At 32.5% G+C, this 15,711-nt stretch overlaps 2 protein-coding genes and 1 non-coding gene across 3 annotated transcripts; 2 read left to right on the forward strand and 1 right to left on the reverse strand.

Moving 5' to 3' along the window:
• Nucleotides 1–6,287: 6,287 nt before the first annotated feature.
• LOC110416992 (peroxidase superfamily protein) lies at nucleotides 6,288–7,922 on the forward strand. Its single transcript, XM_021429150.1, has 4 exons — nucleotides 6,288–6,619; nucleotides 6,716–6,898; nucleotides 6,977–7,142; nucleotides 7,255–7,922. The coding sequence occupies exons 1-4, from the start codon at nucleotides 6,383–6,385 to the stop codon at nucleotides 7,674–7,676; spliced, it is 1,008 nt and encodes a 335-aa protein (XP_021284825.1). The 5' UTR covers nucleotides 6,288–6,382; the 3' UTR covers nucleotides 7,677–7,922.
• A 2,515-nt stretch (nucleotides 7,923–10,437) lies between these two features.
• Nucleotides 10,438–13,622, forward strand: LOC110416818 (putative glucuronosyltransferase GUT1). Its single transcript, XM_021428922.2, has 8 exons — nucleotides 10,438–11,337; nucleotides 11,444–11,590; nucleotides 11,734–11,798; nucleotides 12,219–12,288; nucleotides 12,396–12,614; nucleotides 12,832–12,975; nucleotides 13,056–13,191; nucleotides 13,272–13,622. The coding sequence occupies exons 1-8, from the start codon at nucleotides 10,879–10,881 to the stop codon at nucleotides 13,499–13,501; spliced, it is 1,470 nt and encodes a 489-aa protein (XP_021284597.1). The 5' UTR covers nucleotides 10,438–10,878; the 3' UTR covers nucleotides 13,502–13,622.
• TRNAL-AAG (transfer RNA leucine (anticodon AAG)) lies at nucleotides 12,675–12,755 on the reverse strand. Its single transcript has one exon. It is a non-coding gene; the product is annotated as a tRNA-Leu (tRNA).
• Nucleotides 13,623–15,711: the final 2,089 nt, after the last annotated feature.

Here is a 15,711-nt window from a genome sequence, read left to right on the forward strand (position 1 = left end):
TGTGTGTGTACAAGATGGATCAAGCTTACTTGAATTAGCTTAAATAGATTGCAACTAAAGTTCCGTAGTGTTTAATGGAAATGTGTCGCGGTAATCAACAGTGCTTTCCCTGCGAGAATAACGGGAATCTGCTACCCCGTTTTTGTGTCTTGTTAACGCTTCATGCTCAAACTACATCATCAATAATTGATTAAATCCTTTTAATTAATTGAATAATTAAAATTTTATTAAACACTCATAAAAAATAGTAAATATATTTTTATTTTTATTTCTTAAAAAAAGTAATTATTTTATTACTAATTGTTGTAATCAAAATAAGCTGTGGACTTTTATAAGTGTACAATGCGAATAAAACATAAAAATTAAAACCTCAAGATATGTTGAAAATACATTTTTATTAAACATAACTTCTTCTTTCGAACATGTTCAAATAAAAAATAAAAAAAACCAACATATTATCAAAATTATTAAAGGACTCCATTAACTAATTCATCTAAATAGAAAAATGTTATAACTATTATAAAGATCTCATATAATAAAAAGTACAATACCTAAAAAAGTCTTTAAATTACTAAAAAAATCTCAAATAAGCTTTTATTATTTTTATTGTGTTCATTCAAATCTCAATACTTTTATCTTAAGTCAAATAAAGTCTTATATTTTTATTTTGAGCCAAATTAGTTCTTATTATTAATAGTTAGCTTTGTCAAAATATCTTTTATTATTCTATCTCATATGGTAGTGACGTAACATGTTAAAATGTCATTATTGATGATAACATGGTATATTGATATATCATAATTAATGATGACTTGACATATTAATGTAATATGATGACATGATCATATGACATTTTTTATCTTTCATATTAACATTACGTCAATGTTATGTAGATATAAAATGACAAATGATTTTTTTATCAATGAAAATTAATCAACTATTAATTATAAGTACTTAATTGATAAAAATAAAATTAAATAAACTTGATTGAAAGAAATAAACAAATAAAAATTTATTTAAATTTTTTTAACTAATTAAAATACTTTTTTGAACCTTATGCCAAAAAAGAATTGCTCTTATACAGTTTCATAGACCACTCAAATTTTTCCATCAAGCTAACACATTTTAAATAACAATTTTTAATAAAATTCATCAAACAATTGGTACTCATCAATCTTTATGTAGCAAACAATTGGATAAATAAAATTGAGGGAGTGCAAAACAAACAAATTAATTTAAACTTGTGAAAGGAAAGTGAAACTGTGAAAGCATGGGAGACTAGAATAAAGTAGTATTAAACCCAAGCGACAAGGTAGACATAAAAAAAAGCAAAGACACCACATCAAGAAAAAAAAAATTCAAGGCAAAAAGGCTAGCAAGGTAGAGTCTAATTTTTTTGTTTTCGGTAATATTGAATTGTTGATGTGTTATTTTTGTCATTTACATTCTCGAAAATTTTCAACAGTCCATTTTTTATATTTGATCTAATAATGCTTTTTGTAATTCTATTTTTCTATTAAATAAATAGTAAAATGAGAAAAAATAGTCAAATTACTTGAGAAGTCTTCATACTTAGAAGTTTTTTTTTTTAATTTAGTTCTTTTACTAATTTTAGCCTCTTAATTTTAAGAATTATTTTAATTTAATTTTTTTAATATTTTTCATTCAAATTGATCATAATAATGCTAACGTCATGAATGACATGATGCAACACCAAATGTTGAGGTGGCATGTGAAGTGGGTTAGATTGCTGATGTGGCAGTGCCACGCCATGCTCTTATTCTTTTCTTTCTCTTCTCCCTATTATCTAGGGATCAAGTAATGCCACGTCTTGCCATGTTAGTGCCCTCCCTAACATGCCACACGATGTCTACGTGGCAAGAGAAAAGTCAAAAAAAAGAAAAAGAATAATGTGGCATTGTCATGTTACTTTTTAACACGTTAATGTAACACTGTTACATTAACAACTCAAACCCACCTCACATGTCACATTTGTATTTGACATCAGGTCAATATCACATTATTGATAACGTTGACATTATTACAATCAATTTAAATAAAAAATATTAAAAAATTAAATTAAAATAATTTTTAAAATTAATAAATTAAAATATCATAATTTTAAATAGAGAGATTAAATTAAAATAAATATCTAAATCAAAGAACTTCTCAATTTAAGTATTTTTATTTTATAATTAAGAGGAAGATTCAAACCCTACTCTTTAAATAGGGAACCATACACCAACTAATGAGTTAAATGCTCGAGTGTAACTTCTCAATCTAAGTACGACTCTTTTGTTTTTTTTATTTTAAACTACATAGCGAAAGCTCACACAAACAAGAGGCATGAAGAGGACGTGGGTAATTTCTATTTTTATGAGAATGTACACATATGACACTTTTTTTTTTTCGAGAAATGGTAGGAATTCAAAACTTTCATTTAGAGGTCTAATTAGATTTATTGGGTATTGTACAAATTTAATATCTATCTCGACATATTTGAAGATCATGTCTTTTTTTTAAAACATCAACAACTTTTACGTTTCTAATTTCATACTATTAATTTTAATAACTATTTATTTTTGACTAATTTAAATAAAAATATAATAATAAAATTTGAATATAAAGTTATGAAAGTCCAAATATTTTATTAAAGTAGCAGTTGGACACACACGAATACATATGGACATTAATAAAGTATTCTATAAAATTAGTAATTGATATGTACAATAATTATTAAATATAGAAGGATATATAGAATTGTAGCTTTTAATCTACAACAACTTAGAATAGTTGATACATACAAAATTATAGAAAATAAAAATGAATAAATGCTGTTAAGCTCCAAAAATAAATAAGTGATGCAAATGTACGAATTATTATAATTAAAGAAATTCAATGCTATGTGGACATTGGCTTTGTTGAAAGGAGATTAAAAAAAAGGCCATGGTAATTTATTCTAGATTAAAAACTTAAATAAGTTCTTAAATTATGTCAAAAAAATCAATTCAGTCTTTATCTTTTTATTGTGTTCAAATAAATCTTTAAACTTTTATTTCGAGTCAAATAAGTCTCTCTCTTTAACCGTTGACTAACTTACACTAGTGAACGATACATTAGGATTAAATATTTAATGTCACTTCATCTACCATGTGACAAATGACATAGTATCAAAATGCTGTATGTATTATTAATTAATAGAAATTAGTTAATAGTAGACAGAGAAGCTTATTTGACTCAAAATATAAATTTAAAAACTTATTTAAATGTAATAAAAAATAAAAACTGAATTAATTTTTTTAGCATAGTTCAAAAACTTGTTTGAATATTTAACTTTTGTTTTACCATCTACACGTTCTGCTGAAAGCTTTACATAAAGGTAAAAAGTAAAAGAACCATTTATGGTTCTTACTATTTTTTCTTCTAACCACTATGCCCTTTACCCTTTTTAAGCTTTTCTTACTTTTTTTTTCTTTAAAAGTTAAAAAAAAAAGGTCAATAAAAAGATAGAGATGAAGGCTTTTCTTACTAACCTGATGAAGGAGAGAGCAAACTCCGGTAGCCCTATATTCCACATTGTTGCTATCAGTTAGCTGATTTTGTTGGAAAGAATTAGAGTTAGGCATAATATTTAAAAAAAATTTAAATTATTTGAAAAAATTTAAATAAATTTTTATTATTCTATTACATTCAATCAAGTCTATAATTTTTATTTTGGATCAAATAGACTTATATAAATAATAATTGATTAATTACTATTAATCAAAATAACACTTGTCATTTTTATGTCCAAGTGGTATTGACATGGTCGGTAAAAATACTATATGATTATATCATCATATTAAAAAAATATATTTTATCATCATCTATTAAGATATACCATTATCTATTATAACATGTCAACACCACATATCACAAATGATAAGAGACAATTTGACTAACTACAGTAACTTTTAATTTAAAATAAAAATATAAAAATTTAATCACAAGAAATAAAAAAATATTTATTTTAATTTTCATGAATAATTTAATGATTTTTTTAAGTAATATATATATATTTGGAAAATCTATTTTTTTAAGTAATTTGTTATAGTTTTATATATATATATATATATTATATGTAGTAGAATTTGGGAAAGTTTTGATATAAAGAAAGCAACGTTGGTCGCTAGTAGTAGCTATATCCAAAAGAAGCAAATCCAGTTTCCCTAGTCAACTATTTATTTCTCTTTGCGTAGCACTCTTTACCATGATGCTCATCGACTTTTATGTTGTTTGAATTTCCAACTTTGAGAAGAGTAGAGGTTTAGGCAACTAGGTAAGGATTGAACTCATAAAAGACAAGGAGAAATTAGAAGAAGGAAGGAAGAGTAGAAGACGTGTTATCTGCTAAAAGTATAAACATCCAAAGCTAACTCCCCACCAAAGCTAGTAACGTCAGAGAAAATTGGAAAGGAAAGGAAAGGAAGCGTGCCAGTTCTTGAATCTTGAGAGAAGAAAAAGTTAGTGCATTACGACTAAGACAAGTTTATGCTAAAAGGGTTTCTAAATCCCTTTAAGATCAATAAAGATTTAGTTTGGGGAAAAAAGGTAATAAAATAAAGCCTTAATTACTTTTCTTAAGAAAAATTCAAGGCAAATAAAAGAATTGAGATGTTGAACATGTCTAAAACCTATATATGCTTTGTTCTCATTTTCTTTTGTTGTTTGTATACTGCATTATATAACCAAACCATTTCAAATGCCAAATAAAAATCTTAGGACTTGATTTGGCTAATGGTGGCTAAGATATCACTGTTAATCAAATAGGTGTTGTTCAATTGTGATACATAGTTCAAACAAATAGGTAATCCTGAGTGATAGGTGCATATATTCTTTATTTAAAAAGATATGTTCCAATTTTTTTTCCCTATAAAAATTTAAATACCCACTTGTCCCATTTTATCACTTGAAACAAACCAAGAGGCACGTATAATTTTTGTCCGATATTATAGGGAAAAAAATTAAAGGTGAATGTGACAAACAAACAAACAAATAAACAAACAAACAAAAAAAAAACAATAAGTTAAGTAGTAAAATGCAGGGACTCTTATGCACTACTTATATTAATATTTATGTCTATAAATCTTTTTCACCTTATTTTCTTTTTTTATTTCTCAATCAGGAAAAGTGTGAATTTAAGTTTAACTTTTGGAGTAAATATATAAATATATGTATATTTATTTATTGAGTCAAAAGTTTAAGTGTTTTTTTTCTTTTAATAAGGCTGATTTTAGTTGGCGTGATGCATGGGGTGTTAGTGTTCATACAAATGTAATAGGTATAATATTTTAAAAAATCTTTAAAATATTTAAAAAAATTTATGTAAATCTTTATTCTTTTATTGTATTCAATTAAACTCTTATATTTTTATTTTGAACTAAATAAACTTTTATGATTAATGATTAACTTAGTCAAAATGTCACTTATCATTTTATGTCAAGTGATGCTGACGTGATGTTAATATGACATAATAAAATATGATAGTAGATGACGACGTAACATATTAATGTGATATGATGATATATTCATATGATATTTTTCACATTTTATAGTAACGTTATGTAAATGACATATGAATATAAAAATAACAAGTGATATTTTGATTAATAATAATTAATTAATTATTAGTTATAAGAGTTTATTTAACTTAGTATAAAAGTATAAAGATTTGATTGAATGTGGTAAAAAAATAATAGTTGAATTAAAATTTTTTTAAATAATTAAAAAACTTTTTCAAATATTATGCCAATACAATACCATAAAAGAATAGTGATTTTTGTTTAAAGTCAATTATCAATCTAAGAAAGCCCCTTGTAAGTCACCTACAAGTCTACAATTGCACCTACGATCAAAATGCCAACTATTATGCCAGATCAAAACATGCTGTCATTTTTATTAGAACTACAATCATACTAGATTAAAAAGCAAAATATGGTAATTTTTGTTTAAATTCTAACGCATGATGTAACATACTGCATAACCTATGCAGCCAAGTTAATCAAAAAGATTTAGGGTAAACAATACAGATGGCATACCAGAACTTGATCATACGTAATGAGTTCTTTACGCCCACGACAACAATTGCCTCTTTCTTTCCCTTTGTTAAATCTAGACGAGAAAAAGCACCTTGATAGTATGAGTGGTCAAGTTAATTCCAATTATTGGAAATAGGGGAATGGAAAAAGGTCGCAGTGGCATACAAGTAGACAAGCAAAGGAGACATAAAGCTCAACGGCCATATTCAAGAGATCATAACTGGTAATTAAGCCATCTCTTCCAAAACACTCTTTCCGTTCTTCTCTAAGTATTAGTCCTAAGTTCCCCTCCACTCATTAGTTCAATGACATTTCTGACTTCCGAAATGCTCAAACACACTTTAGTTGCCCTGATTTGGGCTTTGCTTATTCTTCCTAACACTTTAGGTGTTGCCCAAGGCCAACTAAGAGTTGGCTTCTACTCGAAAACATGCCCCACTGCTGAATCTATCGTCCACAAAGTTGTTCAGAAAGCAGTGGCTGACAGTCCTAGGAATGCTGCAATTTTGCTAAGGCTTCAGTTCCATGACTGCTTTGTTGAAGTCTCTCTCTCCCCTTCTCTCTCTGTTCTTCTCCCTGCAAACCCACATATAAACAATCTCAATGCTTCTTCTATTGTTGATGTTATTTAATTTCAGGGCTGTGATGGGTCGATTCTGATAGAAAATGATGCGGATGGTGAACTAAAAGCACAAGGAAACTTGGGAGTTCAAGGTTTTGACATCATAGAGAGCGCCAAAGCACAGTTGGAAAATCTGTGCCCCGGAGTTGTTTCTTGCGCAGACATCGTGGCTTTAGCTGCGAGAGATGCTGTATCCTTGGTAAGTTACATTTGTAAAACGCTTTTCTTGGTTTACATCTTCTATGTTATATTGCCTGCTGCAACCTGTTTTGTGCAGGTTAAGGGGCCATTTTATGATGTTCCAACCGGCCGCAGAGATGGACGGCTCTCAAGGATGTCCCTGGCTGAAAACTTGCCTGATGTTGATGATTCAATCCATGTTCTCAAATCCAAATTTAGGGCAAAAGGTCTTTCTGATAAAGACCTTGTTCTTTTAAGTGGTGGTATGTGCCTAATGGCCTAATCCATAAATTCAAGATGATTATAATTTCGATTACGGTAATGAATTTCCAGGACCTGAAACTCATATATACTTAGAGATGAGTTGTATTTCAGGTGCACATACAATTGGGCTTACAGCCTGTTTCTTCATGCAACATAGACTCTACAACTTCACCCCAGGGGGAGGTTCTGATCCAGCAATTAACCCTCGCTTCCTACCACAGCTCAAAGCTCATTGCCCCTTAAATGGAGATGTCAATGTCCGAATACCTCTTGATTGGGCGACTCAAAATGTATTCGATGTCCATATCCTGCGCAATATCAGAGACGGAACGGCGGTGATAGCTTCCGATGCTAGGCTCAACGACGACGAAAAGACCAGGCAAATTCTTGACTCTTATATCAGCTCTGATAGTTCTGGAACAAGATCATCTTTTAATGGGGATTTTGCTAAAGCAATGGTGAAGATGGGAAACATTGGGGTGAAATCAGGTTCACAAGGAGAAATTCGGCGAGTTTGCAGTGCTGTCAATTGATCAGTTCACTGGAAATTATGAAGCTAATATGGTAGGTATGCCATTGTACGATAAATAAATTAAGGCATATTGTGTATTTTGTATGCCCAAAGGCCTGGTTCAAGGAATTTATCCATGAGGGGCCTGATGAATTACACATTAAGTTGTTGCAAGAAAGGGGAGTTACTTACCAAGAAATGAACGTCAATTTTTGATGCCGGTGGGAGTTTCTTGAGTGATCATGAAGAATTCGGGGCAAAGAGCAATTAAATGAGCAACTAGATTTCTTAATTTATAGGTGTTAATTTCGACAAAAACAGTTGACTTCTTCCTATTCAACTAATCATTTTACATTGCTAATACAGGTATAACTAGAGAGTGCTGTATAATTGCTAACAAAACGGAGCTTTATGTGTCTGTAATTAGCATAGTTATTAAGCTTAGGAAAAAAAATTTCCATAGGTAATTACTCTATTTAAGGAAACCAAACAAGAACAAAGAAAATATTGATGCAAAAAATAATCAAGGAAAGAAAGAACACAGCCATTGGAAGCCGCAAAGAGCCCTGACACATTAAATAATTGCATCATCGCTGGAATATTGTAGTGAAGCTCTCGAGACAGTAACCTGACTTGAGTACAGAAGAGAAATTTGGCTTTCTGATTTAGCAGACGGATCTAAACGGTCCTTGTATCTCAACGATGTCAATTGCTATTTTTCATTTGTCGTGGAGGAGTGGAGTCCATACAAGTGTTGAAGCTTTTCGACCTATTTTGTCCAACTTGCATGAGCTTACCAGCTGGCCTAAGACAGAACCAGGTTAATGGATGAATCAGCTTGTAATGTTCGATTCCCAATATCTAAATTTGGAGGTTCTAGCCAAGTTGCAAGTTGTAAGCTTTACCATTTATGAACCATATGTATATTACTTGACTTCTTTCTTTCTATTATTATTTGTCTCAAAAATCCATAAGCTGTAATCTTTTAAGTTTATTAATAATTTAATTTATTGATTAGTACATAATCTATTATTTAAAAAGTAAAGTTTGAATATTTATTTTTAAAAAATTATTAATAATTTTGATTTCTTTTCCTTCTATAATTTATTGTTTACAAAATTACTAATATAATTTCGTTTTCCATAGACAAATATTTTAAATTACGTAATAAAAGATCTCCTATTTCATAAATTAGTTCATCCCCTTCTCCCTCTTTTGCGTCCAACCCTTAGATCTCCGGCAGAAATCTCAACTTTTAATTTCTGGACATTCCTTGGGTAACATATGTAAGATAGGCTTTTCTAGTTGTCTATTTTACCAAAGTGCATCTATTCCACTTAGGCTTAGAGACCAAAGGACCATTAGCAAAGGCAATCAAGGTCGTTTCTCGTGTGCCAAGGGACTCTCTGATTTTGGAAACTAGATTCTTTTGTTTTGGCCCATGAAAGAGACGTATTATCCAACTTCAATGTCTAAAAACTTTTAACTTGATGCCAACTGATGAGAAAATAAGAGAAAACTTTCAACTTCAATGTCCGGTCCCCGACTAGGTGGTTACAGAAACGTTAAGGTGGAGCACGCAAAACCATCTCTGCTTAATATCAACACCAAAGAGAATGGTGGCTGGAAACAGGCCAGTTGATGGGGAGAGTTTTACAAGAACTGGTTATGGATAAACGAGGGCCGATTTCTGAGCATAATGTGAAAACCCGGCCACACCTCTTTTGCATACATGTGTGAGGCTCGAAAAGTACAGCATTTAACATCATTTTAAGAGTACATTTGATAAGTTCTTTCTGTGTAAAATATTTTGTAATAAAATTTAATATTTTTCCTTGTTTAGATAAATTGTTGTAAATTTTTTTCATTATTTGGATATCTTTTGAAAAATATTTACTGTAAGCCTGCAAGTGTTTTATTATTTTGAAGGAAATATAAGATGGGTATTTAATCATTTAAACTTTCAAATCACAATATCTTATTATTTTGAAGGAAATAAAAGTGAATGTTCAAACTATGTTAGAAGTAAGGGATGATGGAGCTAAGGATTTAAGGCTTTAGGGTAAGAATTTTTGTTTTAACAAGATTTTTTTTTATAGTGTGGTGAAAATTGTCTTAAGTCTCGCAAAAGGTATTCATTTTCAATCATCCAAACGTCATTATGTCTTGAAAATATTTTTCAAAAGAATTTTACTTAAACAAAAAACGCACCCTAAATGTGAAAAAGTATAAGTTTTCCTCGAGAAGTCATGAATTTCATTCCTTGTGAATGTTGAAATATGAGGCAGATGACATTGTCTTCAGCAACAAAAAATCTTTCAGCTTATTATTGCTAGTTCAGGGGTACAGTGAAGAGTTTAAATCCATCTCTCATCATTATCATCCTTTCTGCATTTAACCGAAATTTATGGCTTGAGTTTTGCAATTAGGATCGCATGCACGTAAATCATGAGCATAATTGATCATTCAAAATGCACGTCACCCATGAATCGCATGTGGGATTTTGACTTCTCCACGATGCCCTAAAATGAAAACTAGTAATAGCGCCAGAACTCAGTTAAATTGACATGTTATGACTTGCCATAAACATGCCTGGAATAGCAAATGCTTCAATCTCACACAATGATGGGTCTGACACATTAATTTCTATATGCTTCATAATCAACCAATTGAATTAATGGTACCATTAGTTCTGGCTCAGTGCTTGCTTTGGTTCTTTTACAAATTGGTGGATCAAAGGCCACCGCGAACGGCATCTCTTTTTATTCTGCTATTCTCTCCGAATTCCAAGTGGCAAAGATGTTGAGTGGGATCCACTCCACTCTCCCATGCTTCCCCTTCATAATCACACGTGTGTTCTGTTTTGTGTGTTTTTGTCTTCTTCCCAAACATTGAAACATCCAGAATTCAGAGAACAGGGAAGAGGAGAGGCGGGCAGCGAATTCCTCTTCCTCGCAACCTTCCACTGGCTGTAAATTTGATAACAAAGCAATTGATGTTTCACGGGGCTGCATCAGTGGTCATTCTGGATTCTTCTGAATGCTGTTGCATTTTGTTTAACAAATTATATATGCTGCTGTTTAGTCAATGAATGTTTTCCGAGCGGGCTTCTTCTTCGTATTCCCATGCCACAATCACATATGTGACCCCTCACTTTCCGAAGAATTATTACGGCATTTAAAACTGTTAATTCACAGGTCTTTTGAGTATTAAATAAGGATGGAATGACAATTGACAAGCCATTCATAAATTCCTATATTTTGTGTTCTTCTTCCTTTCCAAGCATTGCATGTTTAATTTGGTTCTCTATGGGAACCTTGAATTCCTACCATAGAACAAAAAGAATCTGGAATCATGGGACGCCGTGCACCAACACCCATCAGATAGGCGCCCTGCTCCTCATCGTTGCCACCCTCTTCATCAACCGGCTCTGGGACCATCTGCCCTCAGCTCTGCACAACAATACTCAGTGCTCGATATTCAATCACGACCGCTCACCTAGAAAGTTGGCGCACTCCAATGGTGGATATCCTTCCTGGCCAGAGAGAGGATATGGGTCTCACCTTTCCCTCAAGATTTACGTTTATGATGAGAACGAGATTGACGGATTAAAGCCATTGATGTATGGGAAAGAAGGTGTCGTCGACGTTGATATTTGCTATCAAGGCCAATGGGGCACTCAGGTATCCAAAGTTACATACCAAGTGCTAACTACGGCTAAAATTAGTAACAATGCCGCAATCGGTATTGATTTTAATTAGTAATAAAGTAGGTCGCTGTAATTTGTAGGTTAAAATACACAGATTGCTGCTGAACTCAAGATTTCGGACGAGAAAGAAAGAGGAAGCAGATTTCTTCTTTGTGCCAGCATATGTTAAATGCGTTCATATGATGGAAGCTCTTACAGAAGAAGAGATTAACCAGACCTATGTTGAGGTAAGATCAAATTCAGTTCATGGCTAGCTAACAGTACTTACATTCTTTTGGTTTGCATGTCTTTGTTTGTATTCAGATAAATGTGTAATCACATGACCAAAGTCCTTACTCTAGAATGACCGTTCTGAAGTGTTGTTTTGCAGGTCTTAAGTCAAATGCCATATTTTAGGCGATCTGGGGGTCGTGACCACATATTTGTCTTCCCAAGGTATGAATATGAATCGCTGGCTCTCAGATTTTCTGCAGGAAAGTTGTATGAAATCGAGATGTCAATTTGATGTTATCCTCTTAGTCGTTATACAGATTTGGTTAATTGATAAGTCATAAACAGGACATAATTGTGGCTTTCTATCTTCTAAGCTACTGAATAGGAAGCTGCTCATCGAAACTTTCAACCTGCAAGTGAGGCTCGATCTTGATTGCTGGATCTTATTTCTGCTGTCACTATAAGGCATGCGTAGGCCTTAGCTAAATGAGGGAAACTTGGTAGAACTCAATATAACATAATTAATCAGAATTAATGGTATTTGAACAAGAGCTTTACTTATTCAATTGCATTTGAATTAAGAGTTTACAATATTTCCTTACCTCTACAAATGCATATATATATGCTTTTCACTTGATGCAGTGGTAATGGAGCTCACTTTTTCACATCTTGGAAAACATTCTTAAACCGTTCAATATTTCTTACTCCAGAGGTACAATGCTTGCTTGGCTTGGCATGTGCATTTACGATTATTCTGAATAAATTTATTAGAAGTCACAAAGTTGCTTAAGAATGCTTGACTTTGATGTGCTAATGCAGGGGGATCGAACTGATAATAAAAACTCAAGTTCCTTTCATACATGGAAAGATATCATCATTCCTGGCAATGTTCATGATGAGATGACTAAAAATGGTGCTGCCCTGGTTGAGCCTTTACCTTTATCAAAGCGAAACTACTTGGCAAATTATTTAGGACGTGCACAAGGATTGAAAGGGCGTCTTCAGTTACTAGAGCTGGCGAGACAGTATCCAGATAAGGTATGGTGTTCAGTTAACAGACTTACTATTTCATTTATGAAAGGAAAGACAAAAAGCCAATGTTGAGAGTGGGATTTGAACCCACGCCCTTTCGGACCAGAACCTTAATCTGGCGCCTTAGACCAACTCGGCCATCTCAACATTGATATAGCAAAGTCATTATTATATATATTTTACAGAAGAAATGATTCAGTTTTATTCATTGTTTCATAAATAGTTGGAGGCTCCAGATTTGAAGCATGATCCCCCTGACAAGTTGTTCAAGCTGGAGTATTTTGAACACCTACGTAATGCGAAATTCTGCCTAATTCCTCGTGGATTATCATCATGGACGTTGCGCTTCTATGAATCTTTCTTTGTGGTTTGTCCTCACTCCCACTCCCCATTTTTATTTGTTTTTCTCCAATTTTACATACAGTCTAAATGATGTTTGTCGTATAGGAATGTGTTCCAGTTATCATATCAGATCAAATAGAATTACCTTTTCAAAATGTAATAGACTACACTCAGATAACAATAAAATGGCCAGCTACTCGGATAGGTCCCCAACTTTTGGAGTACCTTGAATCTATTCCAGGTTGGTTGATTCACCATTCCCTTGCCTTGTTATCTCCAATGTTTCAGCTTTTCATTCTTTTTCATTTTGTTTCTTTTCAGATGAAGTTATAATGGGTATGATAGCTCGTGGTAGACAAGTGAAGTGCTTATGGACTTATGCTCCAGAGTCAGAACCATGTTCAGCAATGCATGGGATCTTGTGGGAACTCCAGAGGAAAGTCAGGGTATTCCACCAATCAGCTGAGACCTTTTGGCTTCATAATGGGACTATCGTAAATAGAGATTTAGTAGAGTTTCATAATTGGAAACCACCCATGCCTTTGCCTTGAGATGATTTTTTCATTTTTCTTGTGCAAATTGTTCCAGAATCAAGAGCCTTTATTGTACTAGTAAATACAACCATCTTATACGCCAATGAATTCCTTGTTGGAAAATAGTGCATTTCATAAAGTTCGAACATCTCACATTGTTAAGATACAAGAGAGGTGAATGTCTTATATATAAAAACCCATTATGAGCTTGTTGTAAATAAGGAAAAATGAGTGACCTCAAGCATACACAAGATTAGGCCAAATCTTGAAAAATTTCAGATTCTTCATTCCCTATGCGAGAATATACACGTGGGTTAGATTTAAGTGACTTTTGTACCTTAGCTTTAATTTTTCAACCTCTTTCAAACTTTGATTGAGTTAGACTCAAACTTTATCATGTTTACCTAACTCTCCTGGTTTTGCTCCAACGTTTATCTGACTAAATACTCCACCATGCTGATGGCTCTTTTAATTTTGTTAGATTTCCCCCTTTGCACAAGAATACACACGTGGGCTTGGCCCAAGTGAATTTTGTACATTAGCTTTAATTTTTTAGCCTCCTTCAAACTTTGATTGAATCAGACTCAAACTCTATCATACTTGTCTAACTTTCCTGGTTTAGCACCAATGCTATCTGACTTGACTAAATACTCTACCATGCTGATGACTCTTCTAATTTTGTTATAACGTATACTTGACTAAGTATACATGCTGACCAGGTTTTTTCTTTAACTCCTTAAGGCTTTTTCCCAACTCCCTAATTTAGTGCAACGTTCACCTTATTTGATGCAACGTTCACTTCATTCCCTATCTATAAATAAAGCCTCTCTACTTCACTTGCAAAACACCAAAAGCCTCTCATCTCCTCTTCTCTATTTTCAACATATTTTCTTTGTTTCCTTTCCTTCCTGGTTGGGTTCTTGCTTCTACTATTTCTTTCATCTCTTAATAGTTTGTGCAAACTATAAGGAAGGATTTGTTGAATTTTAAAGGATAATAGCTACAATCCTTTTACATTGAGTTTTATATTCCAAAAAGGTAAAATTATCCCTAAGAATTGTGATACCACGCCTCCGACTACCTAGTGTTCTTACTTGCTTTATTTTATTTTCATTTATTTTTTAATTTTCTAATAATCTTAAGGATAATGGATTCCCATGTTGATAATGTTGTTGCCTCTGTCCCTACTGCCACCACCACTGTTAATGGTTCCACCATGGCTCCCATTTTGTTGATCGTTCCTTCTATGCCTTCGGTTTCATATGCCAAACCATTTCTAGATATTTTTAAAATAGAAGTCTTTTATGGCAGAAACTTCAAAAGATGGCAAGAAATAAAATTTTTAATCCTTCATGTTCATGGGGTGGCTTTTACGCTAATTGATTCTAAGCCAGATGATGTCAAGATGCTGGAACCATGGATGCATGTAAATAAGGTATGTAGGCATACAATCATTAACACATTTTCTAATGAGCTGTTTGATGTATACAGTTCCTACAAAGAAGCAAAGTAAATATGGGAGTTAATGATTGCCAAATACATTGCGGAAGATGTTGAGAAACAGAAGTTCATGATTGGTAACTTCTATTATTGAAAGATGATAAATGACAAGGACATCAAAATTCAAATCAATGAATACCATAAGTTGGTGGATGATTTGAAGGCTGAAAAAATCAACTTGTAAAAGGAGTTCATTACTAGGTTGTTGATAGAGAAGCTGCCAGAATCATGGAATGGCTACAAGCAACAACTGAAGCACAAGGAAAAGCAATTGTCACTTGTAGACTTGATTGTGCACATCCTCATTGAAAACACAACCTGAAGGAAGATTAAGCCTTTCAAAGCAAAAACAAGTTGAAACTAAAACCAATTTGATTCAAGGCAGAACCCAGTGTCAACAAAGGTACCCTTATAAACTTGACAATAAACCCAAAACTTCTCATCCCATTTTTAAGAAAAAAGATAATTGTTTTGTTTGTGGAAAGCCAGGGCGTCATACAGAACAGTTCAGAAAGAAGGCAAAGGAAAATGACAAACGTATTAATCCAAAGGTCAACTTGGTCAAAGCATATGAATCCCATGATGTAATTGCTATGGTCATTTCACAAGTGATTATGGTGGCCAATGTGAAAGAATGGGTCATACACTCAGGTGCTACTAGGCATATTTGTGCAAACAGAAATATCTTTACCTCCTATACTCTAATAGGGGAAGGAGAAGAATATACC

Source organism: Theobroma umbraticum, unplaced genomic scaffold (assembly GCF_002168275.2).
Source record: "Theobroma umbraticum cultivar Fairchild unplaced genomic scaffold, ASM216827v3 scaffold_51.0, whole genome shotgun sequence".
In the NCBI taxonomy this organism is placed as follows: Eukaryota; Viridiplantae; Streptophyta; class Magnoliopsida; order Malvales; family Malvaceae; genus Theobroma; species Theobroma umbraticum.

Excerpts from the sequence above, each read along its gene's own strand:
- LOC110416992 (XM_021429150.1), top strand. The coding sequence starts at position 6,383 with ATGACATTTCTGACTTCCGAAATGCTCAAACACACTTTAGTTGCCCTG. Across the intron at positions 6,620-6,715 it reads TCCATGACTGCTTTGTTGAA|GGCTGTGATGGGTCGATTCT; the intron begins GTCTCTCTCTCC and ends ATTTAATTTCAG. Across the intron at positions 6,899-6,976 it reads CGAGAGATGCTGTATCCTTG|GTTAAGGGGCCATTTTATGA; the intron begins GTAAGTTACATT and ends TGTTTTGTGCAG.
- LOC110416818 (XM_021428922.2), top strand. The coding sequence starts at position 10,879 with ATGACAATTGACAAGCCATTCATAAATTCCTATATTTTGTGTTCTTCT. Across the intron at positions 11,591-11,733 it reads TTAACCAGACCTATGTTGAG|GTCTTAAGTCAAATGCCATA; the intron begins GTAAGATCAAAT and ends GTTGTTTTGCAG. Across the intron at positions 12,615-12,831 it reads CGAGACAGTATCCAGATAAG|TTGGAGGCTCCAGATTTGAA; the intron begins GTATGGTGTTCA and ends TTTCATAAATAG.